A 25,508-nucleotide genomic window follows, 5' to 3' on the forward strand; every position below is an offset into this window, starting at 1 on the left:
ACAATTCAAGACTACCAAAATAAGAATAGCAAAAAAGACAGGAGAGTAAACTTGGCTTTAATGGCTAACTAGAAGTGTTATCCTTACCTTTTGAGCTGTCCTAAAGAATAACTTTTTTCCTTTATTTTGAGACTTTCTTTTAATACTTCCTCTGCCTAGTAGTATATTTTGTGAAGAAAATGACAGGCTGTTTGGTTTCTGTTGAGAACTTGGCCAGTGAAAAATTCTGAAAAGTGTTCTTTAAAGGCAAGGCGGGGAAGGAGAGAAGAAGTGGGAGTGCAGGTGAAAAAAGGTTGCTCTTTTGGTGCACAATTTTGAGTGTATGCTGGGAATGTGTGTTATAAGTTCAGAGTATAGGGATGTGGACATCATGGTAGTGTATAATGGAGATAGTATAACTTAACGTAATTTTGCAACTCTTGGGCTTTTTATTTACATTAATAAAAAAAATATTTATTTTAAATTTTTCCTTCCCTTGTCTTTCATTTGCTTGTCAAAGACCCTGTTGCCCAGGGATCTTCACTGGATAGATGGCAGAAAGTAGCCCTTCCAGATTTTCTCTAAAGATACTGCTTGTAAAGCTGTTGGGAACTGCTAGGAATAGACCTTCAAGCAGAGGTCTGCTGCACTGTAGGTGTATACCCTTGAAGACTCAAGTTTAAAGTTATGTGCCATTGCTGTGGAGTCTGTGTTGTATGTTAATATATACAAACATGCTTTGAAAGTAAAGTAAAATGCAAAATACAGTACACCAAAATTATTTTTTTTATGTGTTTGTTGGCCAAGGTGATGCAGGCTCAGTGTATGAAGACAGAAACTGAATTCTATCGTTTTAGTCAAAGTGAAATAATCAAGGGAGAAGGACACACGATGGGAGCTCTGTACTGGCAACTTAATGACATTTGGCAGGCACCTTCATGGGCTTCCTTGGGTAAGTTTTGTGACCGTCTGGTAAAAAGCATCAACTGTCTGTCTTGTTTTGTTTTCCTCATCTGGAAGTATCAGAATAAGAAGTATGGCTCTGTTCTCTCGGGGAACTGCAAACTTTGAACATGTTTCTGTCCATCCTTTAGAAATGCTTTCCAGAAAAGTTTTTCAGGATCATTCTAATAGTTCGTGAAAGTGGAAGAGGATAAAGAGTAAAGCAATTCTTTTCCTATGGAAGTGTTGCTGTTTAAGTTCAGATTTAGCAGCCACCAACTCTTACCCTTGTTTTAGCAAGGTTTAATTTAGAGAAGTTAAAATCTTATGTAACTCCCAATTTCTTAAAAATACATTTTTTTGTTTAAGCAGTATTCTCATTTCTCCCAAAGAAATAATATCAATCAAGCCAGACAAGGTTGCCAGTTAGGGAAGTGATGGTTAAGACTGAGGGCACAACCCCCTTGTGAGGTAAACTTTCAGCTACCCTTGTTTTTCTTATGTAGAACTGGATCTTTCTGAAACTGTCTGTGATACATCATCTAGTTTTTTCCAGAGAAATTTTGCATTCTTTTAAATTTAGGAAGATCAATTATTTTAAAATTGGAGACTGCTAAAAAATTCTGTTTCCAAAAGGGTCTGTCCTAGAAATCTCTGATTATATTTATTGTCTCAGCTGTAGAGATGCATGTATGTACCCAGCCACCCTGAGTGAGAATGGACAGGGAGGGAGCTAGTGGGATAGGAGGGTGAGAAGGAACACCTGTGTATAATTATACTTTCCATAATCTCAGCAAGTCTGGTTGATTTTGCTCCTCCTGCCCCTCGTGGTAAAATGATCAAAACCTCTCGCTTCAGCAGGCAGTAGTGTGCTGTCAAAAAAAGTACAGAACTGTGATCCTGTTCTGAGCAGGATGGGATTTAGTATGTCAGGGCTAGGCATCTAGATTTCTTCTGTAGTCAGTTAAGGGATAGATGGTTATCTCCAGAGTGTGATTCATCATGTCCTTAGCTGCCTAATAAGTGGGATGAATTATCTTCTCCATGCTGAACTTGATTTTCATGGAAGTTCCTATGATAGCTCTTGCCCAGCATAGCTTCTGAGAAGCTCTTTATAGAAGATGACTAGCTGAGATTTGGTGTCTAACAGTGTCAGGTGAGGTGAATCACTCTTTGTGACTAAATTATTCTGCTAATATGCTATTTATGCACATGATACCTTCTTACATATTTATCTTTTTTTCCTTTTAGAACACAAAAATGGAGTAGTCAGAAATACAAAGAGATAGGTCACTTAGGCAGCAAGAAATAGGGGAGGAATGTGTGGTATGAGGGATGTGGCTGTGTTTCATGTTCTGAAAATTTTGTTTAGAAGTAATTTTGAAATGGAGAAGCTGTTCTGTGGCAGCTCTATAGAACTTGGGTAGATTGTCTTTCAATTTTAGTTATTTCTCACATATTGTGTTTTTGAAAATCCTTATTTAAAAATATCCTGTGTGAAGATATACGAGTGAACTAGAAAATGCTAAGTGTTAGTGTGAAGTTCTCAATCTGTCCTTAGAACAAAATGCCTTTTGGCCTTGCTTTAAAAAAATATTAACCCTCCCCCATCCTCCCCTTCTTTCTCAGGGAGATATTTTTCCCTCTCCCTTTTTATTTTTGTTATTTTTTCTTTTTTTCCCTATTATTCATCCAAGCGAAGTAACTGCAATCAGCAAAGGAAAACAAACCAGTAGAAGAAACAGGCTATTTTATTTAAATGTTAAGGCAACCGTCCAACTATAATGGCCATCTCTCTGGACTTTCTAGACTTGTATTAGAAAATAGAATATCCCAATGTTCATTTTTATGTTTCTAGCAATGGCTGATGCTCTTAGGCTTTAAGTGCCTCAAGAGAAAAAGATGCTTGGAAAAATGTCTCTTTGTAAAGACAAGTGTATTGATAGATGAAGTGATCATGGAGACCATAAATGTATTTTTAAGTACAGAGCTGACGTCATTGTAGAAAATACATCAAATACCTGAATTATTCATATGTTGTTGAAGTTAGTTTACAGAACAGAAACTCAGCAGAGATACAGCTGTCCCTTTGTTTTGTTCTGTTCCCTCAGTGGAATGAGGAAAGGTTTAATATTCATTTAATTAGGCAGTGTGGTAGAAGGATTTTTGAAATGCTAATGGAAGAAATTATGCAAAACTTCAGAGAAATTAGTTTTATTTGCACTTCAAAACCACGTTTCTGCATCTTGTTAGATGGCACAGTAGTATCACCAGTGAGTACTTCTTATTTAACTGTGTTGTTTCACAGCTCGCCATGGAGGGGCTTACCTAATTTCCCATACACAGCAAAGTGTTTCCTCATGTAGTGTGGAGGGGAGAAGGTAGCAAATGTTTCTCCTTTCAATTTACCTTTGAGGTGTTTGCTTGGGATTGAATGAAAACACAGCACAGTACTCCCATCATAGTACTTTTGCCTTCAGTTCATAACTAAACAGCTTTTACCACAACTGGGGTTTGATTGTTAGTGCCTGGTTGAGCCGGTCGTGCCATGATGAATGCTTTAGCATCTATGCAGTGTGTTTTGGTGAACAGCACTGTGATAGACATGGCAGTTTAACTCCCTCCCACACAGGTGTCACCTTGAGGTGCTCAACTTGGTTGTCATGAGATTCCCTTGAACAGATAACTGGCTTTCATTGCAGGTTCAATATTTAGAGCCCCTGGTGAGCTGAAACTACAGGCTATTATGGAGAAAAACAGATCTGAATTCCTGAGACTGAGGTGTGGAAAGAACTAGCAGCATGTTTCTCAGGTTGCATTTAATGGTGTGAAGTGATTAATTTAAAATCCATTACAGGGAGAGATGTTTGTTCTCACTCCTGCTATCAGTTTAGAAGGCTTCAGGGAAGAGTCAGAAGAAAGGGTACTGGGATCTCCTTACAAACCTGATTTTAGATTCCTGTTCTGAAGCTTGATACTGCAGAGAGTGCAGACCCCGTGTTATTATCAGGAAACAACTGGGGAACTTGGATTTCTTTAAGAATTCATTTAAATGTGGGGGGAGGAGGAGAGAGCCACCTCAGGGCTGTTTTAAATAACTTTTGACTTGCCTTTGGGCATGCATGTCTGTAACATGAAAATTTAAGCCCAGAGATTTCTCACATACCTACCTGGTCGACAGATTTCTTACGTCCATTTTTGGGGCAGGGGGAGTATTTTATATGCAGCTTGCCTATTTTTAAATAAAGAAATGTGACTCTTTAGGAAATCAAGACAACAGATGAGCTGAAGAATGTGGCTTTTTTTTTTTCAATGAATTTCAGTTTTCTGTGCTGTTTGAAGTTACTTTGACAATTGTATTACTAAGGTTCTGTTCCTGGAAAAGTTATCTTTGGAAGACCCTTCCTGTGTGAAACTGCTCCAGCAGTTGAGCTTTGGTTCTTCAAAGTGGCTCTAGGTTTTTAGGGAAATGAAATATCAACCTTAAAAAGCTGATCTGAGATAAGCAGACTAGTAATGTTTTCAGACATCCCAAAACAATAGGTGTAGTAGTTGAACCCTAGAATGAACTTTGAAATGGTACAAACTTCTAAGTGTGTGGCTTGTTTGCTTTTGTTTGTTGGTTGAGTTTTTTTTGTTTGTGTTTCCCTGCGGAAGTCTAATGCCAAGTTTAGTCTGAGTTGTTTTCTCCACTGTACGGGTTTCTTGGGGATCTCTGTATCTGCTGTCTAGGTAGCAAACCTCTCTTTCCTTCTAGTGACCACTGCAATGTGGTTACATAATCCAGTTGAAAATCAAGGCACAGGAGAAACTGAGAGTAGGACACATTTGGAGAAAAATGGGATTTTTTATTATGCCAAGTAACAGAAACTGCTCTACAACAATTGCATTATTCATTTTTGTATTGAAGACAGTTGAAGCCTAGATTTTCATCATGTAAATTAAGCTGTGGCAAAAATTTAATACATCAGCAGGCATTGAAACCTCAGCCCATGCTGGATGAGCTTGTCTGAGCTTGTGGTGGGCTCTGTCGGGGTCCTGCAGTGAGCAGCATCTATTGCCCTGGCAATTGAGTTCCCTGGGAGTCTTGTTGTGGCAGTCCTGAGGGCTTCAGAGAGCTCAACCCCTCCCAAGGCCTAGGTTAGGCTTAGTGCCCATGTCTCGTACAAGGCCCATTGCTTGTATTTTTTAGATCAGATGCTGCCCCACAGTTTACTCTTCTTTCAGATAATCCATCGCCAATCCAAATCTCTCATCTTCTCAAGTGTCATGATGCTAAAAAGTAATTTGTTAGCACTTTCTGTTTTGGGTGGGATTGTCCTTTAGACCACCAACATTTTCTGCCAGGAGTTGTCCTTGGAATGCAAGAACATGGCTTTGTTCATATCTTTAGGTGATCAGGCCCAGCCAGCACGGGTTTATGAAAGGCAGGTCCTGCTTGACTAACCTGATCTCCTTCTATGACAAGGTGACCTGCTCAGTAGGTGAGGGAAAGCCTGTGGATGTTGTCTACCTGGGCCTTAGTAAAGCCTTGGACACCATTTCCCCCAGCATTCTCCTGGAGAAACTGGCTGCTCTTGGCTTGGACAGGGGTACTTTACGCTGGGTAAAAAACTGGCTGGATGGCTGGGCCCAAAGAGTGGTGGTGAATGGAGTTACACCCAGCTGTTGGCCGATCACAACTGGTGTTCCCCAGGGCTCAGTACTGGGGCCAGTCCTGCTGAATATCTTTATCAATGATCTGGATGAGGACATGGAGGGCACCCTCAGTAAGTTTGCAGATGACACCAAGCTGGGCAGGAGTGTTGATCTGCTTGAGGGTAGGAAGGCTTTACAGGGGGATCTGGACTGCTGGATCGATGGGCTGAAGCCAACTGGTTCAACAAGAAGTTCCAGGTCATGCACTTGGGTCACACCAACCCCACACAAGGCTACAGGCTTGGGGCAGAGCGGCTGGAAAGCTGCCTGGGGGAAAAGGACCCCGGGGGTGCTGGCTGACAGCCGGCTGAACATGAGCCAGCAGTGTGCCCAGGTGGCCAAGTTGGCCAACAGCATCCTGGCTTGTGTCAGTGTGGCCAGCAGGGCAAGGGAAGTGATTGTCCCCCTGTACTCAGCACTGGTGAGGCCACACCTCGAATCCTGTGTTCAGTTTTGGGCCCCTCACTGCAAGAGGGACACTGAGGTGCTGCAGCGTGTCCAGAGAAGGGCAACGGAGCTGGTGCAGGGTCTGGAGCACAAGTCTTATGAGGAGCAGCTGAGGGAACTGGGGTGGTTTAGCCTGGAGAAAAGGAGGCTCAGGGGAGACCTTATTGCTCTCTACAACTACCTGAAAGGAGGTTGTAGCAAGGTGGGTGTCGGTGTCTTCTCCCAAGTAACAAGTGATAGGACAAGAGGAAATGGCCTCAAGTTGTGCCAGGGGAGGCTTAGGTTGGATGTTAAGAAAAGTTTCTTCACTGAATGGGTTGTCAAGCATTGGGACAGGCTGCCCAGGGAAGTGTTTGGGTCACCATCCCTTGAGGTATTTGAAAACTGTGTAGGTGTGGCATTTAGGGACATGATTTAGTGGTGGACTAGGCAGTGCTAGGTTAAAGGTTGGACTTTATGATCTCAAAGGTCTTTTCCAGCCTAAAGGACTCTATGATTCTATATACTGAACAGCGCCAATATACTGTGAATGTTCATCAGTTTATTAACAGCCTGTCTGCTTTGAAGCAGATGCAGCAGCCTCTACTGAAGTTTTCTTTCACACTTCATCTCTTTGGTTTGCTTCAGTGCTATTAACTGAAGTGCTGGTGGTGTTTGGTTGATAACAGCCTGATCTCATAGCACAGTTGAACGTTGTATGGGTTTTCCAGGCAGATAGATTTTCTTTGTTCCCAAGCTGGCTCGTTGTGAGCTTGCTGAAAACAAGGTGATGTGCAAGGGGCTACGCTGGAGCTAAGACATTTTGCTCTCCACAATGTTCATTCATGTCTATGTGGAGTGCAGGCAGAGCATGTTCAGGTCTGCCTGCGAAAGCCACAGACACACCCTTTAAAGACTACATTACTCTGCATGAAGTCCTTAATTATGAGATGCTTGAAAGTGCTAAGAGCTTCGTATAAGCACCATAACACAGAGAGGTAATTACTTATAACAAATCATATTGCTGGAAATGTTTTTCAGCATCCCCGGACTTTAAACCTGTTGTATAAAACAGAACCAGAAACAAGAATGAAACCAGTTGACTTGCTACTTCTTTTGGGGGGCATTTCAATGACTAGGTAATGGTTGAGCAAGGGCAGAGTTAAAATGCTGACAGTGGGTCCTAGATGGAAAGTTAATAGAGAAAGAAATGGAAGCAGTTTCTCTTTCAAAATGGTTGTGTGGCAGTGTTGCATCTGGCAAAATTGCTTTTTTGGAGAGGACACAACATTTGATGGCTTTTCCAGTTTGTTAATGGCAGGCTTTCAAAGTGGTAAAAGTAATGAAGTACAGCTTTCCATTAAAGAGGCAAAGTGGACTGATTGGCATACGTCTGCGTTGTGTGTACTAACTCCCACAAAGTAAGCGTTGTCTCTAGATCTTGGGAAATTCATTTTGCCTAACTCAGAGTTCTCTTCAGTTTGAGAACTTGGGTTTTTTGTCTTTGTTGCTCTTTGATGTTCTTCTAAGGAAGAACTGAATGAGGACTGAAAAAGAGGAGGAGAGTGCTGAAAGTCAGACTCTGTTGTCTCTTTACAGTGGTGGTAGTTTGTGGCAATGCCACCAATGCCAGTGTGTTTGTCTGGATTCCCAACAACATAGAAGCTCCAGCTTTTGCTTAATGTGTGGTACATTATGTCAGTTTTGTTAATGTCACTTGTTTTTAAGGCTTTCTTTAACTGAGTAACAGCATAGCAATGATAGGACCAACACTTACAAAATGTGACTTTTTGGTAAAGCTCAAAGAAAAGCTTGAAAGAGCATCAAATCCCTTCCAGAGCAGAGCTTTGCCTGGAAGAAAACAAGTCTCTTAACTTCAGTCGTTATCTGCACCTGATAGAGGAGAAAAAGGGTGGAGGGGGATATTGTGTTGCTATAGCAGGACCAGAGAGCGCAGGAAGTGATTGTGTGCCAAGGCAATCTTGGATTCAATCTGAATTTTTCTTCATTCTTACCCTTTTCAGAGTATGGTGGTAAGTGGAAACTGCTCCATTATTTTGCCCAGAACTTCTTTGCACCACTGCTGCCTGTGGCCTATGAAGACAAAGGTGTGTTGTACATTTATGGTGTCTCAGATCTTCATGTGGACCACAAGCTGAGTTTGAGGGTAAGTGATGCCTCTCTCGCCAGTTTTATGTCCCTCCCACAAAAATGGGAGAAGCTAAAATGAGCACATCTTTGTTAGACAAACTTCAGTAAGTCCATGATCAAACACAATGAGGTACAATTCTTGTCTTTAATCTTCTTAGGCGCAACACCATCCTTTATTATAGTAGTGTATACTGCTTCACAGAACAGGGAATGAATTGCTTTGCTTTTAGCTTGTAGGTGTAGGTCTGAAATCCAGTATTCTGTTTAAATCTTAAAGGAATTGATGGTTAAACAGAACAGTGTGAAAATGGTACCTCACTACTTAACAAAACTGTTCCCTTGGTGTTAGACTATATGAACTGACTAAGTGGGGGGAAAAAAGGATTGCAACCAGTGCTTATCAGTACTCAAACTACACTGCTCTGGGAGAAGAACTAGATTATTTTTTGAAATATCAACAGAATATCTAGGTGTACTTGAATTGCAAGGTCACCTATGCAGTGTCACCATTTCACAACTGATGCTTTAAGTGTTTTCTGGTAATGCTATAGAAACTGATAGGATTTCTTAGGTGGTGTTTGGGCTGCAGAGTTGTCCTGTACAACACAGTCTTGCTTTTCAGTTTGTTACATTTTGTTGCTGTTAAGTAACCAGATCCCATATGAATTTAGGGGCTATTTTTCACTATGAGATACAGTTCCTGACATAAAGAGCATCCCATGTGAAAAGGCTGGGAGGGCTGGAAAAATAGACCTAGAGACCTGGAATGACTCACTAGTCATTTCAGAACTAGTAGTATGGTATGTCAGTTCCTAATTCACTGCTCTCTGGGGGGCTGCCATGAATTTTCAGATTTATCAGGTGACATATATAGTAATATAGAAATTATAGAAAATACTATAGATCCTATTATAGGATCTATTATATATTATTATAGAAAATAATATAGATTTATAGATAATATAGTAATATAGAATTATAGACAATGGTTGCAGTTTCTGGATAGTCAGTTCTTACAGTAGGACTGCACTTAATGATTTTTTTTTTCTGGTCTGAGATACTGTAAAAGGTTTGAATCAGTTTTTCTGATAGTGTCAGAGAAGCATTGGCACTAGGGTAGTTCCGATGAGTGCTGTATTTCGCACTTCAAGAAAATTTGAAACTTTTGAAAGGAGTTAAAATCTGTTTTTGACTGCAGACCCCTGTTAAGTTCAAAAATAGCCTAAAATTTATGAAGAGATAGAATGCTGTAGTTCTCATTAAGTGCCTATCTTCCAAATTATGCTTTTTTCTTTTTTTTTCTTTTAACATAAGGGTGCATCCATGGTATGCATGCATGATCTCTGGGAATGCATTTTACTATATTAATTATAACTTCCATAATCCCTTTTAAGATGACGCAGCTTGTTTCTGTTTAGTGGTGATTGTTAGAATCTAGGAGAAGCTCTAGATGATCCCGTTGGGTTACATCAGGTAACACTGAGCAATCTCAAGAAAATCCTTTGTTTGACTCTTTTTTAATCAGGGAGAGGAGGAAAACGAGTCAACAAATTAGTCACTTACTAATTCCATTTCTCAGTACTCCCTTGAAAGGAATTGGCAACCCCCTTCTCTGAAGAACCCTGGAGAAAACAAAAAGCTTTCCGAATCAAGATCAGCAACAGATTCAGACTGTTTGAAATTGACTTATTGTTCTGTCTATATAATTACCTAATTATTATGCCATATCCACTGTTTCGATCTTTGTGGAGTTTCTTGCTAGGTGGAAATCAGGTGGTAGTGTCAGGAGAACACCTCTTGCAATGAGCAATCTGAAATATAGGATACTGGATTGTTTTCATGGATGTGACTTCTAAGCTTTGTGCTCTCTCAATATGCTCGATAGGTCATTGTGCACACCTGGAGTTCTTTGGAGTCAGTATGCACCATTGCAAAAGACAGTGTGACTGTTAAAGCACAGAGTGCTGTCCCCATCTACAAGGAGTCCATAAATGACTTACTGGAAAGATGCAGAAATTGTACAAGGAAAAGCTGCGTTATTACTTTCTGTCTTGTTGGAGAAGGTGGGCTCCAGAGTCCTACGAACCATCACTTCCTTTCATCGCTAAAGGATGCTGTAGGATTAGAAAAGACCCAGCTTAGTGTAAGCATCAGTCATGCTAAATTACTATATTTGGTTTTGCTATTCTTGCTGTTTTGTGGTGTTTGCCTGCTATGCAGTGTCTGACTCTACTGAACGTTCTTTCTCCTTATCTGTTGCAATTCTAGCTTCCATGTTGCGTTTAAAATCAGATTTTTTTTCCTGTGTCACTACATGCATATCTAAGAAAGAGTCATGGTTTGGGTTTGATTTTGTTTTGTTGGTTGTGGGGTTTTTTTGTTGTTTTTGTTTTTAATAATGAAGTCTCCATTTCATTGGTTTTGACTGTCTCTCCCCTGACTGCTGCAGCATTACTTATTTCATTCTTTTTGTCCCTAGATAGCAAGTATCATCATGGCAAATGTTTTGGCTTGCAGACAGTGCTATATGTCAGTACTAGGGGGTGCTAGTTGAGTGTGGAGTGCATTACTGGCAGCAGTATTTCCTCTTGAAGCATTCAGACTCTCAGATCAGTGTACAATTGCTAATGTGCAATATTGCATGCTCCTTTCCTCCTTCTGCAAATCCCTGCCCTCCAGCTAAGGGTTCTGATTTGCATAATAGTGATTATTTCTTAATATCTGGCAAGCACGTCAGTCTTCTGAACAGGCACAGAAAGCATCAGTGTTGTGTAATGCTGTCATTTAGTCCATTTGCTGCTTTTCCCTAGATTTCTTCTGCTACTAGCGAGCGTGCTCTATATATAGACAGCAGGCATGCCCGGGGTGTGTGTGTGTACACATACATTCTGTTAAGCCTCACTTCTTAGCATGTAAATCTTATTGCAGAATTCGTAATCAGCAGATTGGCAGGATGGGGACCTGTGCATTCTCACATTAGGCTTCCAAACTGCAGCTTTTCTCTTGAGAGCTAAACTAAACAAGGGGGGAATAGAGCTCTTTAATCTTTTTGAGTCTGGACCAGCATAATTGCTTTACAGAAAGAAAATGGGCCAGATTTTCCCCTCTTATCTCTTTCACAGCAGCATGGCCTGCCTCCTGAGTAAACAAAGGAAAGAAAGAGGTCTGGTTTTATTCTTTTTCAGTTGGTGGCACAATCTGAAGCCTGAGTCATGCTGGGTTTTTTTGTGGATGACATCATCAATAATAAAAATTCTGCAACTGGAGCATCATTGGGAAATTTCACTCCTTTTTCCCATGGCCATGTCTCCACAGTACTAACTAATAAGAGCAGCTAGCAAGGAAAATTGCAAAATCGTTATTTTAAGGAAGTATGTAGCTGTGATTTAAAAAATTATTGTGTTTTTTGAGAAGCTGGTACTTCTATATATAGTTACTAATAAACTAACCAGACTTTCAAATACATTGCTAATCCAAGCACTAGTCATCATAGCATTGCTTTTAAAACACATGAAAACTTCAGTGTTTCTTCAGAAAACACAAAATGTAAAGGGGATGTGCTTTTTCTTAAAAATGAATAATGCTGTTTGTCTTGTAAGGAGGACATAGTTTCTACACTTAACAGAATTTATCTGCATTTTTATATATAGTTAATTGATACTTGAAAATGATGTAGCATAATATTTCATGATGGTGAATGGCAAGTGCTGCATCAAAATGTGTCCTGGTTGTGCTTTTAAGCCTCTCTGAGATTAACTACTGATAGAACTTAATATAAAATATTCTACCTTGTCCTGACACGTCACAATAAAGCTGCCTTCTAAATGTAGTGTAAGGTTCACTGCCATGTTCCATTACGATGAGGTGACCTGTGTTACTGTGATTTTTACATCTTTTGCTTCTGTGTATTTCTGTTATGATGTGATTGGAAAGGCCAGCTACTTTAGTAGCTGTGAATTTGTACGTTGAGTGAAGTGTGCAGATGAAAGGACAAATCTCTTTCACTGCAGTAAGTATAGGATACCAGTACTATGTACAAGTCAGATTACCATTTATTGGGTTATTTTCGTAGGATAAGAGTGATCACATTTCATGGCATTTTTCCACAATCTGTAGTATTCAGTAGGAGGGCTATAATAATATTTGCAGATTTTGTATGATTGTTACATATGAATCCTGTTGCCTTGACCTTTTGTTCTAGAAGAGATTTCCAGAAGAAAAGAATAATTTTGATCGAACGTGGTTGTTCAGTCTGTTTTACTGACATGCAAGTCTTTCCCAGTTTGGGCATAACTGGGTTCTTCTTTAACACATATATTTTCTCTTATTTATTTATTTATTTATCTCTCTTCCAGGCCTCTGTATCCCAACGAGATGACATTTATATATTTGTTCTTCAGACCACTGCAATTGCTCCTTTTGTTTCCCTGGATGTAGGGAGTATAAAAGGCAGATTTAGTGATAATGGCTTCCTCATGACTGAAAAGAAGAAAGTGGTTGTGTTTTATCCTTGGGAACCTACCAGTGTTGAAGAACTAGAAAAGTCACTAACCTTGACCTCTCTGGTGGACGTTGTCTGAGGATACTTCATTTCCTTCTAGACAAGGAGTGAAACGGGAAGAGGAAAAAAATTAGAAGAATTTTACTACAGCTGAAGTGATGTAAAATTTGAGCTGACTGGACCACATATTGTCTGTTCCTGTCATGTGTGAATTTTAACTGCTGATTCAATGTAAAGATACCAACAGCAAAGCTTGCATATAATATATGTGGTGTATTGAAAATGAGGCTTTCTCAGCTAACAGGAAAAATATATCCCATGTATAAAATGGGAAGAGTCAGTCAGTGTAAGAGAGCTAGTCTGAGTTCTCCAATTCACGTGAGATTGGAGCTCTGAATCCAACTTAAGAGGCAACACAAATATGTGTATCCAGACTATGGCTGTAAAAATCGGTATTTTTTCCAGATTCACTATGCCGTCAGTGGAAATTCATCTTACGGTAACAGCAAGGTATGCTGGGGGCAAGGGGGAAGGGCAGAGAGTGAAGCTGGGACCACCTCCACAGATAAGCCCCAACTTGGAGTTGTTTGATCTAGCTGCACCCAAATTGGGCACGCACTAATCTCCTACCCTTTCAGATCTGTGGCTGTCACTCTGTCAGGTGTCCTGCCTGCCTCCTGCAAGGTAGGCTTCCAAATAGACATGAAACCTGCGCTGTCTACTCAGACATCAGGCGGATCTGTTCCCCCTTCCGAAAGGGGAATTGAGTACGAGATTTTCTTCTCTCTTTTCATGCAACATAAGCAATAACCTCTGCATCTAGCTTTGACTATTCCCAGGTTCAGTCACAAACCTTTCGCTGCTGCGTGGGATCCTGTATCATGTGGCATACTATGAGATATGCCTGGCTGTGGGAAAAGGAATGAGGGAAAGAGTTGACCAAAGGTGCAAAGAAGAAAGAGGCAGCACAGAGAAGAAAAAGTCATGTGAGAGGACCACAGAATTACAACTGACTGCTTTTTCTGTAGTAGATACAGAACAGGAGCTGCTGTTCTCAGACATCGCTGCACAGCCATTCTGTTCCCTCCTGGCATTCCTCATGAGTGGCCCTGTGCTCCATGCTGACCCTCCTCTCTTCCCAGCAAAGGAGAAACTCAACATCTTAACTTTTGCATAATTGTGTGTGGGTTCCCTGTAGAAGACTGTGTTGACTCATGATATAGTGGTGGCACACTGGACTCCTTAGTCTGTACAAAGGAATAGTGCTTCACCTTCTATTCTGTTTCTGAGTAATTTGTTTTTAAAATGTTTGTTTCCCATAGAAATGTCTCATTTTGGCATTTGAGACAAAGAAAATAAGCTTTTTTCAGCATGGGGGGCTGCGGTATCCTGTGGAGCTGAAAGCCTGAGTGTTTGGCTGTTGGGAAATCCAGGCCACCGAGCCATGCTGTGGGCAGGTCATTAAACATTGGGCTTGTCGGTCAGATGTGGTTTGAAATGCGGATGGAATCTTGCTGGCGTTCCACAAGGCTCCTCTCACAGTCCAAGCAAGTATTAATTTTCTTGCAAAGCACCTAGCAGTATCAGCACTTTGGAATAGAAAGTGTTTGAACAAGCTCTATGGGTGATGTCCATCTTCATCATAAAAGTGCGAAGTGGGTGATGCTGGCTGGTGGTGCAGCTGGAGCGTGTGTGTGGCGAGCAGCTGTGTGCTCAATTGGTCAGTTAGAGAACCTGGAACTGGGAGTTGTTTTCTTGCAGTGATCATAAATTTAATGGGCAAAGAGACGAGCCTATTGACTGATTGCTCAGTGATTTCTCGTGCTTTTTTGAATTGGGTGTTAACCAAAACTGACATACTCCTGAGTAAGAGGAAAAACTTAAAGATGAAAAGGAAATGATAAATGGAAAATGCTTACAAATACATTATTAGGTCACCAAAACAACTAACTGCAGTTGCATAGGAGGGCTTTTCTGATTCAAAACTTGTCCTAGTTGAAAGAAAACATGAAAGCAAAAGATGTATTTGTATGTGCCAATATTTATAGGTTATGCAAAATAAATAGGGAAAATTACAGTCATGAATAGAGCTTGACAGAAAATGCAGACATCAATAAAGGAATTTAAAAGTTATCCAAGAGGCATCCTGGGCTGACAATACAAGAAAAATCCTTCAGTTTTTTCAGTGTCCTGGAATCAAAGTAGCAGTAGCCAGTATAAGGTAAGGGTGAAAAAATGGGGAGAAAATATGGAACAAGTAATGATTAATAAATATTGCTGCAGTGTATTAGGAAAAGGGCAGGCTGGTTGATGTTTTTCTCTTACATCGATGTAGAAAAATCTCTTCCAGCAACATCTAGCTAGAATTACAAAATGACACTTAATAGTGTTAAATAAATAAAACTTTTACAGAATTATTTGTTACAATCAAGAGGACTATCTGAAGGTCAGTGGTATTTGTGTAGTGCATCCCAGAATATGAATGAAGTTTCAGAGGTGTAGAAAAGAGCTTTTGGATTGCTAGAAGCTATAAACCATGAATTTCGATGTGTGACCTTGTTTAGCCTGTCACAAGCAAAATCATGAAAGAAATCACGTGGTACATGATCAGTAATTGAAGTGGCTATGCAACTAATGCCTGTTAGCACTGATACGCAGAAGAGCATTGCTTTCTACAGTTATCTGATTGGCATAAAAAGGTTCAGACAATTTTTTAATTGTCTGTTATTTTTGAAGCTCAAAAGCTCCCTAAAGAGTGGGTCCATTCTTTCTCACTGGAAAGCTTTAATTCAGCACTAGGCGCTGTTACGAAAGATGAGCAACTGCTTAAGCCAAATACTTGAGTTCAAAATAGAATTTAATGGAGGAGGTTCACTTCTATTGTTTTAATATCCTTAATAATTTCTTTTGGTTTCCTGGTGGTGTAGTAGGTACGTATTTATAGATGCTGGTTTCTTTTCTCCCTCGTGCAGCAGTGGTTGTAACATGTACTTTGGTTAACCATTTCCCCTTGGTACTTCTGCCACTGCATGCTGTGCTACACTTGGTTACGTCGTTCATTCTTTGTGTCAGATCAGGTCAAAGGTAGGAATGCAAGGGTGAAGGGATTGTCACAGTATCTATCACTCCTATCAACACATCCATCTGGAGCCATCTGTTGCATTGCCAGTTGTATCTGACTAGGGATCAGCAGCAGGAGCGTTAGGGGAAGCATTTGGTAAGTGTTGTGGTGCTTGTCCTCAGTGTCATATTATTGGTGGCAACAGTAGAGGGGAACCGGCCTCATCAGTATTCTTTAAGGGTGCAGCATTTCCGTGTTTTGTTCAAGGGATCACTGGGTTTGCTTGTGCTGGTGGCCTTTGCTTCTGGGCTCCCTCTGGGCTATTCTCCACAAATGGCAGAAGCAGCAGAGTTCCCCTTAGCAGGAGCCAACGACAAATGCCTTTCCAGAGCAGAATCTGAGAGCGGGTTTTGGAAGAACGATGTATGGCATTGGCTAATTTATTGTCCTAAAACTGGTCTATGGCAGGGATTTGGCTCTGAACCCAGTCGGGACTTGCAGAGACCATTCTGAGCTTTAGAGGGCACTTCTTTGCTACTTTCTGCTGCACAACGAAGACTTATTTTGCTCCAGTTTACTGGAACACTTCCTTGGAAGCTTTTCCAAGTTCTACTACATCTTTTCCAGGAAAGAAGCATGTGTATGTATCTAGAGTTCCTCTCTAAGTAAGTGCCTTTCCCAGTCTTTATTGTTAACCTGTTGTTTGCATATCTTGGGGCCTGGACAATTTTTCTGCCTTGGAGGCATGTCTTTCTTCGGTACTTTTACTTCTGTTAGTTTTGGTTTTGGAGATGGGTAGCAGAGACCACTTTACTAACCTGTAGCAGTGTCAGGTGCAGAGGAACAGGCCAGGGAGTTTTTTAGTCTCAGTGAAGGGCAGTTCAGTGTTGTAGCTTACAGGCCAGCCTTTACAGCTGTCAGAATTGCAGTTTTCTTACCCTCTGAAGGGTAAGTTGAGTCATCCAGGAGCTTGTGGTTTGAATGTTTAAGGACATGTTCCAGTCAAAGTATTGGGTTTACATAACTCTGCTTTCCAGTCAGACGTTAAAAGACAGCAAAATGATAGCCCCAGTTTAGTTTAATTAGGGTGGAAAACCAAAAGAACTTAAGTGAAATATACAGAACCTTATATACAGTGTCCCTGCCAGCAGTGAGGAAAGGCCATCTAAGTGTAGGAAGTGGAGTTAGTAAAGACCTGTAAATGTCCGTTTCGATTATTACTGTGCGTTGTAACAAAAACAGAGTTGTCTTTGGTCTAGGCCACTACAGTGAAGGAAACATGCTGCAGCGTGGAGGGGAACACCACGCTGAAGACTAGTCAGGAGAGAGGTGGAGAGTGTGGTTGCTTGCCAGGACCTGTTCTTGGGGGTCTGCTTTTGGAAGTTGATGTTGAGATTTCTTGGTGGGCTTTGAGTGCAAAGTGGTTCGGGATTGCTCTTTCTTTGCATAGCCTTTTTACTTTGTGGCTGGCTGAGGACCTGGTTGACTCTGTCAAGGGGAATAGCTGTGGCTGAAGGGACATTACCCTTGAGTATTAGAACCAGTGGCCTGTGGATCGATCCAGGCCCTACGGCCCAGTGGGGAGCTGGTAACCCAGAACAGGAGCTCTAAATAAGAATGAAAGTGGTCTGTCAAGCTGGTGGCCTGGTGGGGAATCATGCTGTTGTCAGATGCAGGAGCTGAAAGTTTCAATCCTTTTTTGTGGTGGTGAAATACCAAAACCTTAAATGCTGGCCTCCGATACCTCTTTGCAAATGTTTTGATGGCCAGGCTTTTGCCAGCATTGCAGCTTCTCTCTCTTTGAGTGGTGCAGCAGTCCTCCTTTGCCTTTGTAAATAAGCTAGATAGTAGTACTCTGGCATGCTGGTCCTGTGATTCTGTCTTACCAACCAGCATGTGCTATACCAGGACTGAAGCTTCAGCTCACTTCCCGAAAAACTGTGAAGGAGCGAGACAGTTGGTGTAAGCCAGCCCTCCGGCGGTTTGCTGTGAAAGAGAGTGGAAAACAATCTCTTGTTATGAGTTGTTCCATGGTACTGGTAAGATGGTAGGAAGCTGTAGATAGTTTGCCCAGCCTGATCACTGCTGAGGAGCCAAGGGTAGCAGAGGAGCTTCTATGAAGCAGCAGGCCCAGTGTTTAGGGCAGTGATGTGGCTTGTGTATCTAGCCATCTGCTACCCATTTGGAAGTGCTCTGGCCACAGACTTTGGTTTGTACTGGAGCCAAATGTAGAGTTTCTTGCCTGGGATGCTGAAGATAAGATGATGAGGTGGTTGCACATCTGAAAGAGAAGTGAGGCGTTAGTCATTCTCCTGTCTTTCTGGCAAACTTCATTGTATTAGCTAGCCCAGACAGCATGATGCTACTCCCACATGAGCACATGTGTGCGCCGACTCAGCTGAAATGTTGGCAAGCACTGCTGCAGGCCCCAGGTTAACTGATGTTAAGTGAGTCATGAGTGTTTTCCCATGCAGTGTGTAATAAAGTCCACTGATCTGCTAGTGCTCTTTGGTATTGAGAAAATAGCAAGGGCAAATGGATGGCTGAAAAATTTCTGTAGCAGTTGCTTTTAAATAAGTCCATGGGGAAACCTCTGCAGGCTTTGAATAATGTATCTGCTACAGTCTTGCTCTAAGCAGGGCATCACGCTGCTTCATAACCCTGAATACAGAAAAGCAACTCCTAGGTAATTAACTTGTTCTGTCTTTTGCTTGTAGCTGTAGGAATCTTTTGAAGCCAGCAAAGGTTCAGACTGTGCCTTTGGCCGTTACTCTAGAACAGCTCTATTGTATGACATGATTGTGTGCTCCAGAAGAGCCAAAAGCTGTGGATGGTGGGTGAGTACTGACCATTGCATCCTGACTAACTTACCGGCACCACCGTTCCTGTCACTTGGGTGGAGGGAACGGAGTTGCCCTTTTTCCTTAAATGTAGGAAAAACAGCATTCCACTTGCCCAGAAAAGGGAGAAAAGACACTTCATACACCACCATGTGTAGGTGTCCTGGTTTCAGCTGGGATGGAGTTAATTATCCTATTAGGAGCTAGTACAGTGCTGTGTTTTGGCTTTGCTGTGAGACTTTTCAGTTCCTCAGGCCTGGCTAGTGAAAAGGCTGGAGGGGCTCAAGGAACTGGGAGGGGGCACAGCCAGGGCCGCTGACCCAAACTAGCCAAAGGGGTAATCCATACCATGGGATGTCATGCCTGGTATATATATACCTGGGGGGTTGCCCGGGGCGGGCAGATCGTTGCTCGGGGACTGGCTGGGCACTGGTCAGGGGGTGGTGAGCAGTTGCATTGTGCACCATGTGTTTCTTTCTTCTTTTCCCTCTGGATTTTATTCTTTCTCTTCCTCTTTTCATTATAACTGTTCTTTCATTTTTATCCATTTCAATTATTAAATTGCTCTTATCTGAACATTCAAGTTTTACATCCCTTTCCAACTCTCCTCCCCATCCCTCCAGGTGAAGGAGGAGTAAGCGAGCCGCTGAATGGTATTTAATTAGCAGCTGGGGTTAAACCACGACAGCAGGTAAGATTCTTATCCTTCCTGCAGTCCACAAAATGATCTTGAAGGTCCCTTCCAACCCAAACCATTCTATGATTCTGTGAGATCTCAGAATGCTGCCTAGAACTTTCCACTAACACATCGATTTCCAAGTTTGTAAATACATCCCAAGACGACACCAGAAACTTGCAGCTGTGGCAGCCAATCTGAAATCAAGGGCAGTTTAATTTTCTGAATAATGCTTTTTACATCAAATGTAGTACCCCTGTTGTGTTCTGTTGTCACAACTTTTGCTGCATTCCACAAGTTTCTCGTGTTTATTGCTGCAGTTCAGTAGCAAAGTGAGGTAGCAAGTTCCAATTACTGCAAGTGCAGATTAAGTTCAGAGTTATTTCAGATTTCAATCCTTACTGTAATTAAAATTTAATACTAAGCTTGACTGAGGGTGTCCAAAGCAGGGGAAAAAACCCCAAAACTTAATTAGATAACGTTTCTTACTTTAATACTGATCCATTTGAATATTGCAGGTGTTTTCAGGTAAATCTGTGCAGTCACTGTGAAAGCAACAGGAAGCGCGACTAGCATTCAGAAGGGCAAACCCATGAAATCAGCTTTTAAGGATCAGTTTGAGGTTGTTGGTTGATGCTTTTTGACCATACCTCCAGCCTTAGTGTTTTAATTGCTAATGGAAATACGCTTCCTGCAGTACGATGCGGTGCACTGGAAGAGCTCACTGTGGCACGGTCTTAGTCAGTACTTCTGTTCATCCAGCCGCAGCGCAGAGAGGCCCTGCTCTGAACAAATAAGAGCTTGACAGCCTTGTGGGGAAGTTTTCTTAAAACTTCTAATGGAGAAAATGCAACTCCAGAAACTCCATTCTTGCTGTTCATGCATGTATCTTAAAAAACCCCAAATTATTCCTGACTTTTGAGAATTTACCAAATACCACCCTTCTCAGTTTTGTTTCCTCAAAGGTAATATGAATAGAATGAGAACACCACCATGTGCTACCAGGTGTAGCGAGGCCCACATGCTAACTTACTGTGCAGAACGTGAAGACAGAAGACTTGAGTTACACCATTACTACCCTCCCTTTAGCAGTTAAATGAGTTTCTCTCTGTAAGCCAAGTGTAGGCAGGAGATCTCAGGCAGTGAATTACTGGGTTCCTGCAGGACTATTTTTGTTGTTTATTCCATCACACTTGTGAAACAGGAATAGCACTTCCTTTCTGGGCAAGGAGGTGCAAGGATAAATCTGATGTAAGCAGATACGATGATGAGGCACATAAATATAACTATCTTGACAGTTACCTGTTAGGAAGAATACACCTGCTTTAAATGTTTCTGTTAAGACTTGTCTGCATCACTTAGACTTTCCTCTTGCTAAGCCTGGTTCCTCTGTATGCTGCCTTCTTCCTCATACCTGCTGGGAGCCTGACCTTCTCCCAGGTGCCATCAGCACAACAATCAGCATGCCCTGTATGGGATGGCCACCTACTAGTAAGAAGAAATGTAAAGCAGAAAGAGTAAAGCTGTGCGTTTCAGCATTTTCTTTTAATTGAGCTGCTTAAGGTGAACACCAGGCTCTCCAACAGGTTTGCTCTGCCAAATGAGAACTATACCAGAAGACACAAATGTCTCCTACTAGATAGATGTTTTGCCGCTTTCTGTAGTGTGTCCTACACTAGCCAGTGTGTTTTACCTCCTACTCTTGCCTAGTTTCGACAAACTGTCTCACGTGCCTGCAACATATACTTAAGATGCTAAGGATTAATGCAGATGCAAAAAGTTGTCCTATTATGTGACTCAACTGTAAAAATTTAGTGTTTCTGTTTGAATTAATGAGACTACTTTTAAATTAGTATTTTTCTATTTCTAAACAAAGAGGGAGGGGAAAAAAGGACCAAAGCCTCTTTTGTTAAATAGACTGAAACTGAAATGCTGCAAGGAAAGAAGCTGCCAGACTGCCATTTAAAGCACTTGAATACACAGGGACTAGGGGAGATGTCCTGCTGTTCACTAACCTGATGAATAGCTATTATGCAGCATTTGGTCATGAAGTACGGCCTCAGATGTCTTCTGGCGGTTTAAAAGCAGAACTGGTCAGAAATAAGACTAAAAGGTAAGAATCAACAGCCAGGATGCCCTGGTGACCCTGCAGGACTGTAGAAACCTCAACAAAAAGTCTCTGCCAGCCCCCCCGAGTTGTGTTGGAAATTCTGTGGCAGCAGCAGGTGTTAGACTTGGACAACAGCTGTGCTGGGGCTCAAAAAGCTCCTCCACCTCCAGAATATGAGAACCTTTGCCTGTTTCTCTTGCAGCTGGAACGCAAAAAGAACACTGAACAAGTACAGTAATTGAACAAATACCCATATGCCTTCGACACTGCATGTGTAGGTTACATACAGTAACTGAACGAATGGCATTTCCAACTATTATGCGTGTTGTTTCTCTGGAAGTAATTAACATACTCAGTAATTCAGCTGGCTATAAAATTATTTCACAAGCTTTTTTTCATTACTCATGGTTTAATTCATTACAACTACCACTCTAAACGTAACAATTCTTAAGGTTTACCTTGATTCATTTTCTCAGGAGTGACACTTGGGTTACCGAAGACTGAGCTGAGCCAAGGCCACCACTGTCAGTCTCCGTCTTTGTGCCAAGAAAACTGGGTGCAAGTGAGTGAGTGTGGTACCACCCTGGTCTCTACTTTTTCATCATGAAATCTGGTGACTGTTCTGCATTCTTAGTAGGGCCAACAGTTACACTCACCGTCTCAGAATTAACATGAAACAAGCAGAAATACTGCTCAGGAACACAGTTATTAGCGGAGTTTCTAGATAGCCCAAAGAAGCACTGTCTCATCAAGGTTTTGCTGAGACACTTAAATAGTTGGCTTCAGTGGAAATGCTCCTCTGCTGCTGTAATTACAAGAACTAAAAGAGACCATGACTCAGAGGCTTTAGTTCCAAAGCACAGCTGCTCAGCAGTATTGATGCTCCTGGTCTCTCACCATGAAAGATACTTCAGCTTTAAGATAGGTGGCTTGCAACCCTTTATTTATTTTAGTACTTGGAAATCTGTATGATCTTGTATCAGTGCCTAAAACTGAAATGATAAATCTTCAATAACTCTACTTGAAAGATATGTAAAAATTACAACAAGTGTAGACAAGATACTTAATTTTAGGTTTTTATTATAAAAGTAAAATAAAAATAAGCATTTAAAAAGCACTTTTTTTTTAAAGGAACAGATATAAAAAAAAACTATTTACAGATAGGAAAATGCCAGACTTGAAAAAGTTTTTGAATAAGAGGCACCAAAGTTAAGTTTAAATACAGTATTGGAAATATAAAAGATTCTTTTTTTTTTAGGATTCTCTTTTCTCTCCAAGTTGTGATTAAAGTAATGATTTTTCTTTGCCAGCTATTTTATGAACTTTTTCATGCAACTGTGCTGCAAGAATTATGAAGAGAGCAGCTAGAAACTGTATCCTTTGATTGCTCTGTGCGCCTTACCTCTTTTTGTTAAGTGAGTTGGTATTACGCATTTACAAGGAGTGATTTTCATCTATAAAAGAAAATCCTCATAAACCAGAAAGGCCCAGTCAGTCAGTCATTCACGGTGTCCAGTCCTGTGTATTAATGCGGTAGTAGAGCCCTGGTTACTTTATATGGCTTGTAAATTAATAAAATTAAATGTACTTGAAGAAGGAAGCAATGGCTAAGGAGCCGCATGCTGAAGTTGCCATTGGGTCAGGTTTGTAGGTGGTTCCTCCAGCGCGCTTCTGTTTGTGAATTCACTTCCCTCTGGCCAGGATAACATCGATGTAATTTTAAAAGTCATATTTGTTCCTGTAACTGCATATTGCTAACTGAATATTACTAGTTGGCTATATAATTGCTTTGCACTGAACTTTCATGTCCGCAGCCCAGGATCATTTTGCTCAGTGTTACTGATGACTTGCTGTTCAGAGAGTCTGAATAAGTGAAGCTCAGTTTGCGGAAGGAGGTCTCCACGCCACTGTCACACATGCTTTCGTTGTCTTGAAATTTGCTATTATAAAGCTCGTCTGGGGGAGAAAGAAAAGGGAAATATATTCAGTAATGTTGCTTTCAGAAAAGCCTCAGGAATGAAAACCAATATAGGGTTAAAGCTCTTCTATAAGAAAATAACCTTAACTTTAGATATTGTAACAGGAAAAGCTGCGCTGGATGTTTTCAGTTGACTAAAGCATGTGATCTGATGCACGGCTGGCAGAGACTGACTGCAGTTGGAGCCTGGATGCGATGGAGAAGCCTGGTGGGCTGCTAACACTGATGCTGTCACTGCACTAGTCAGGACTCGGCCCGAGTGTGGTAGTAGCCGGGCAAAAGGTTCTCTGGTTCTCAGAGTCATAGTCTCTGTGCAAGTATTTGCTCCAGGGTGAGTCTCCTAAAACTTTCTTGTGTTATTTCACTTACACATTTCTTTTTGAGAAAAATCCTCAATTTTCATCTAGTAGGTGAGCCTGAAATATGAAGAAGTCAGCAGCAGCTGTCATCTGTGCAAGAGCCACAAAAGGAGTGCATGACTGCAAGAGAACCGTATCCGAGTTAAAGGTGTGATGTGAACTCAGTGTGACTAGGAACAGTGGTCAGCATATTAGAGTTCAGTATTATTTTTCTAAATAACTATCTTAAAATAAATGACTGGATGCAGTCCATCCATGCTGCGAAGCAGCAGAACCCCTCTTGCCCTTCAAGATTAATCTAATCTAAAGAGGCAATATGTGTACAAGCACACATTTGGCTAGCTGTGACTGTTCAGCTGTTACAGAGAGTAAACTGGCCATGTTAGACCAGGATGGAGTTTCTGTGGTATTTCTTTCCAGATCTATCTATGGTATTTTCATATAGGGTGTAAATTTCCACATTAGGGTGCTGGCAGCACCCTACGGCCAGGCAGTGACTGGACATCCCTGATGATTTACTGCCTCCTCACCACCTCTGTTTTTCTGTGAGTAAAGTTCCCTTCCCAAAACCCCCATAGGACCTCTGCTGCTGAATATGCTCAAAACTCAACTTAACATGGGCAACCTCATGTAACGTTATATTGCCCCTGGTCTGAGGTGGACAGCATGACTGCTGGAGGTCCCTTGTAACCTAAACCATCCCCAGCTTCTCGGCCTACAGAGCACTGGGCCATTTCAGAGTGCCACACATTGTGGAAGGAGAAATCTAGTATCAAGGTCTTACAGAATAGTTCACAAACACAAAACGTTTTTGTTTAGCAAGATATGAGAGGGAAAAGAAATGGCAAAAGGTAATGGCACTTTGTACAGCCTGGGAGGGCACTGCCTAGGTTATCTTTTGAAACTCATCCCCAGTACATCCAAGGAGTCACCCTCAGTGGCAGATGTCTGGTTTTAGAAAAGGGAGGCAGTATAATCAATACCATAATGCATTCCCCTCTCTTCTAGGCCTAGCAAATGTCTATGATGAAAAAGTTGTGCTGCAGTGAAGTATTTATGAAGCAGGTAAGCAGCTCAGGCATAGTGTGGAAGAAGCTATGCAATCTATTAGCAGTCCAAGGTAGGAGCAGGGGAGGGGAAGAATTGAAAAAACATTTTAAATAAAGGTTTTGATGTTTTGCTGTCCATTTTACCTGTCTCTCCCTTTGTAAATGTGGGTGGTGATGATGACTGAAGAGCTTTTGCTGTATTGTCCTCCAGGTGAGATGGGCTTTGTGGGATGGATAGTGCTTTCTGAATTATTTCAATGGCTTCTGTGTGATCCATCTGTCTCAAAGCAGTGATCAACTCTTGAACTGTACCACCAGAAACCTAAGAGAGAAGACACCAGAAGACATCACACAGGCTGGCTAAAACCGAAGGGCTGTACTGTCTCACTGTGCAGGAGGACAACATCCTCTACATGTCTGAGTGTTCTTCGGAACTTGTTACAGCCACATTACCTCATAGTTATCTAGCAGAGTTTTCGATGGGGAAGGGCTCAACCTGAAGGCATTATTAAGTATGCCAAGACCCAGTTTCTGTGCTAGAGTGGACCAGTTTCTGTTTGGATCGGGCAATTCCAATAGTTTGTAAAGCTGCATCTTGGAACTTTCATTCAGATCTCTCAAATGTCCTGGGAAACAGAGAAATATGTTAGTTTATTATTTAGAAATGAACTGCTGCGCAAGTTGTATAAGCAAAACCAAAGCCAAATTAAACAGTATTTTAGTGTCCATCAATCCCAG

The 25,508-nt window shown here is 41.4% G+C and overlaps 2 protein-coding genes and 1 long non-coding RNA gene across 4 annotated transcripts in view; 2 read left to right on the forward strand and 1 right to left on the reverse strand.

Annotated features, from left to right (window-relative positions):
* MANBA (mannosidase beta) overlaps positions 1 to 15,128 on the forward strand; it is a 59,437-nt gene extending 44,309 nt beyond the window's left edge. For both annotated transcript variants that reach the window (XM_014278479.3, XM_055700236.1), the window contains exons 14-17: positions 787 to 931; positions 8,070 to 8,212; positions 10,082 to 10,339; positions 12,552 to 15,128. In XM_014278479.3, the coding sequence (XP_014133954.2) occupies positions 787 to 931; positions 8,070 to 8,212; positions 10,082 to 10,339; positions 12,552 to 12,776 (771 nt within the window). In that variant the 3' untranslated portion in view covers positions 12,777 to 15,128. The remainder of the gene's footprint in view (positions 1 to 786; positions 932 to 8,069; positions 8,213 to 10,081; positions 10,340 to 12,551) is intronic.
* A 4,169-nt stretch (positions 15,129 to 19,297) lies between these two features.
* LOC106631043 (uncharacterized) lies at positions 19,298 to 25,230 on the forward strand. Its single transcript, XR_003559242.2, has 6 exons — positions 19,298 to 21,946; positions 22,695 to 22,757; positions 23,468 to 23,693; positions 23,770 to 23,869; positions 24,730 to 24,786; positions 24,982 to 25,230. It is a non-coding gene; the product is annotated as an uncharacterized LOC106631043 (long non-coding RNA).
* The window catches only part of NFKB1 (nuclear factor kappa B subunit 1), a 60,523-nt gene continuing 57,462 nt past the window's right edge, over positions 22,448 to 25,508 (reverse strand). The window contains 4 exon segments of the mRNA XM_055700225.1: positions 22,448 to 23,187; positions 23,189 to 23,340; positions 24,915 to 25,092; positions 25,224 to 25,396. Of these exon segments, the coding sequence (XP_055556200.1) occupies positions 23,161 to 23,187; positions 23,189 to 23,340; positions 24,915 to 25,092; positions 25,224 to 25,396 (530 nt within the window). The 3' untranslated portion in view covers positions 22,448 to 23,160.

Source organism: Falco cherrug, chromosome 1 (assembly GCF_023634085.1).
Source record: "Falco cherrug isolate bFalChe1 chromosome 1, bFalChe1.pri, whole genome shotgun sequence".
Lineage (NCBI taxonomy): Eukaryota > Metazoa > Chordata > Aves > Falconiformes > Falconidae > Falco > Falco cherrug.